The following is a 3432-nucleotide window of genomic DNA, read 5'->3' as shown; positions in this document are numbered from 1 at the left end:
CAGGTAGGGTCTCTCTCTCTCTCACACACACACACACACACACACACATACACACATTCTACATATACACACACTCTACACACACACACACACACACACACTCTACACACACACACACACTCTCTATATCTCTTTCTCTCTCTCATTCTCTTCTTCATGCCCCCCTCCCCCCCAGGCGTTTTGTCTGGAACTTCTTCCGCCTGGAGAACGAACACCTGAACAACTGTGGCGAGTTCCGAGCCGTGCGTGACATCAGCGTGGCGCCGTTGAACGCCGACGACCAGACGCTGCTGGAGCAGATGATGGACCAGGAGGACGGCGTCAGGAACCGCCAGGGGAAGAAGAGCTGGAAACGCAGCTACAGCCTCTCCCTCCGGCGCCCCCTGCTGTCCGCACAGTACGAGACCTCCTCTCATTGACATTTTTTGACATTTTATTTCATTGCTACCATTGTTCCTCATTCAGTTCCACATGAAGGACTCAAAGTGATCAGTAATGAAAGCTCAGACGGTGGATCAGAGCACAAGGTTATGTTTTTAGTGACAAGACAGGCACAAAAGCAGCAGACAAGACAGGTGCCTTGGGAGAACGTACTGGATCAGCCATTTCTCAGCCAAGTCTAATTCCCTGTGTATTCACAGTAATACCTGGTTCAGATTTAGCGTCGCACTGATTGGTGTTCTCCTTATAATGGGAAGAGTCAAAATCAGCCGTAACGCTACCCGTTTTGGGTTTCAAATCAACAGTGAGATGTTCACATCAGTTTCTTGCAGGGTATGAAGTTACGTGCAGATGTGAGACCTTGAACAAATAATGAGCTACCTCTAATCCCTGTCTTATCTTTCCTTGCGAACCACAAACTCTCCGGGTCCCACAAGATAACGATAAGGAGTTAAAACTCTAATTACTGCCAAACACCTGCACATGACATACTCACAGACGCTGTGTTCCGGTGTCAAAGGTTAACTATATTGTTGAAGCAAAATATGTTGAACTGAGCGATAGTATTCAAATACACCAGTCAGAATCACCCACGGTTTACTTATATATTCTAGGCCTTAATTTACTTTCAATGGCTGCCTGGGCACCGAGCTCTTCAGTTGACCTTTGACCACTTCTCCCCAACCCTTTGGATGCATTACAATGAGCCCATCCATCGATTTACCGTATAACATTTAAGTCATTTCGCAGACGCTTTTATCCAAAGCGACTTCGACAGTCACAGTGCTTAGAGAAAGGAAGAACTTTTTAAAATTATTTTCCCTCAAGTTTAGGTAATGTACAATACAGGGGGTGTTAGGGGGTGGAGAGGTCTGAGGAGGACAGCTTTTCACTGTCCTGGCGCCCCGCTGGTGGAATGAGCTTCCCACTGCTGTCATGACTGCAGAGTCACTACCAATCTTCCACCGTAGATTGAAGACCCATCTCTTCAGGCTGCATCTTGACTGTCCCTCCTAAAGATCTCTTCACCCCCACTACCCCCCCTGTACAATTTTCTCTCTCCTAAAAATAATTCCTCCTTCTAGCATTGTGACTGCCTCTGGCCCCTGGTCTGAGCATTGATTACTTTATCTTATGATGACTGATGGATGATTCACAGATGATTCACTTACTTAAACAAATGTATTTGTTCTAAGTCGCTTTGGATATAAAGGCGTCTGCTAAATGTCAAAAATGTAAATGTAAATGTAAATGTAGGAGGAGGAGCCCAGGTCTAGCCTGAAGAGAGCTGGAGTCTTTAGTTTACACTTCTTCACACTCCCTCCCACACAAGGCACATCCGTCACATGTTAAACAAATTATCACCTTTATGGCAACATGAAGACAACGTGTGTGTGTGTGTGTGTGTGTGTGTGTGTGTGTGTGTGTGTGTGTGTGTGTGTGTGTGTGTGTCTCCCTCTCTTCTCCAGGTCTAAGAAGGACACCAAGGTTCTGATCGAGGACACGGATGACGAAGCGTTCAGCTGAGCCTGGGGTTCCAATCAGTGTATCACAGAGCTGCCTCACACACACACACACACACACACACACACACACACACACACACACACACACACACACACACACACGCATGCACACACACTAATACTAACACACACAAACACATGCACGCATACACAGACACACACTAACACAAGCACACACACGCACGTGCACACACACACACACACACACACACACACCCACACACACACACAGCTATTCAGCGACATACAGATAGATTAACTCAAGCACAAGCACAGTATAGTATTGGTACAGATAACAGGAAATGAAACACACACACACCGTTCAGACAAAGAGAGAAACATACCTAACCGGCACATATTTGGGGAAACCACTCCGCCCGGGGATCCCCCTTATTAGATCTTTTACGTATTATTTTTTTAAGAGACTCCTTAGTTTTGTTCTCTTTGTTATGTTGATACGTTTTTTTTTTGGTTCATATATTTTGTTTCTGCGATTTTTGAAAAGCTGTATTAATATCAATTCAATGACTGTTTACATACATTAATGAGGATCAACAGGGAGAAGACATATATAATCAAAGACTAATGCCAACAATAATAACACACGAGAGAGCACGGACTCACCCACTCAACACAACATATCAAGATAATCAACGTGTTTCTACTTGTTGGTTCTTTATCCACCTTTTTTCTGGTCGGTTTTTGTTCTCTTATACGTTGTGACGACGTCAGTGTACAACCCTGGCGGCAGAAAAAGTGCGTTTATTAACAAACAACAACAACAACAACAACAACAACAACAACTAACAAAACGGAAACTCTAATTTTCAACTTTATTAGTCTGTGAAGTTGCTTTGTATATTTTTTTTTATGTGCATTATCCTGATATCATCGTGATGCTGTACTCCATGTGTTATTTATATGGTGGGAAGAATAACTCAGATTATCTGTGCAATGATTGTTTATGTGTTTTTTCGATGGTGGGAATGTTTAGGTTAGACTTGTGCCATGCTTTATAAAAGCTGCTGCCGCCCCCTTCCTTCCGTGTAGGAGTGGCACCCGCTTCAGACGGGTAACACCCTCCTTCCCAGACTAGCCTACAGATGGCGCTATTTCAAACCCTGCTGTAACAACAGTGACAGCACACGTGACGTTTTTTTTTCAATAACAGCCTCAGACAAAACCAACCGATAATCTTTGATACGGTACAATAACCCCATCGCTGCTCGTTATAAGTGTATGGCTGTATGTTGCTTTACTGCCAAAGCTTGACGTTTAACGAACGTCCCCCCCCCTTTAGTCTAGCACCGCTCCCCCCAGTCTGTCTGAGGAGAATAGGCTGCTTGTTCCGGCCTACTCAGACCACTGATTGTCCCGTGCTGCAGTTCCTCTGCCAACAACAACAACAATAACAACAACAACAACAACAACAACAACAGCAACAACCACAACAACAACAACAACA

At 44.5% G+C, this 3432-nt stretch overlaps 1 protein-coding gene across 1 annotated transcript in view; it reads left to right on the top strand.

Annotated features, from left to right (window-relative positions):
• LOC310822434 (solute carrier family 53 member 1-like) overlaps window positions 1-2038 on the top strand; it is a gene marked incomplete at its 5' end in the record, with an annotated part of 2645 nt that extends 607 nt beyond the window's left edge. Inside the window, 3 exons of the mRNA XM_083694772.1 lie at window positions 1-3; window positions 176-397; window positions 1911-2038. The exon at window positions 1-3 is cut by the window's left edge and continues 137 nt beyond it. Coding sequence (XP_083550898.1) covers window positions 1-3; window positions 176-397; window positions 1911-1968 — 283 coding nt within the window. The 3' untranslated portion in view covers window positions 1969-2038. The remainder of the gene's footprint in view (window positions 4-175; window positions 398-1910) is intronic.
• Between the last annotated feature and the right edge of the window lie 1394 nt (window positions 2039-3432).

The sequence above is a fragment of the Argentina silus genome (assembly GCF_951799395.1).
Source record: "Argentina silus genome assembly, chromosome: X".
In the NCBI taxonomy this organism is placed as follows: Eukaryota; Metazoa; Chordata; class Actinopteri; order Argentiniformes; family Argentinidae; genus Argentina; species Argentina silus.
Note: the sequence above shows the minus strand (reverse complement) of the source record. Positions and strands in the feature narration are given on the sequence as shown.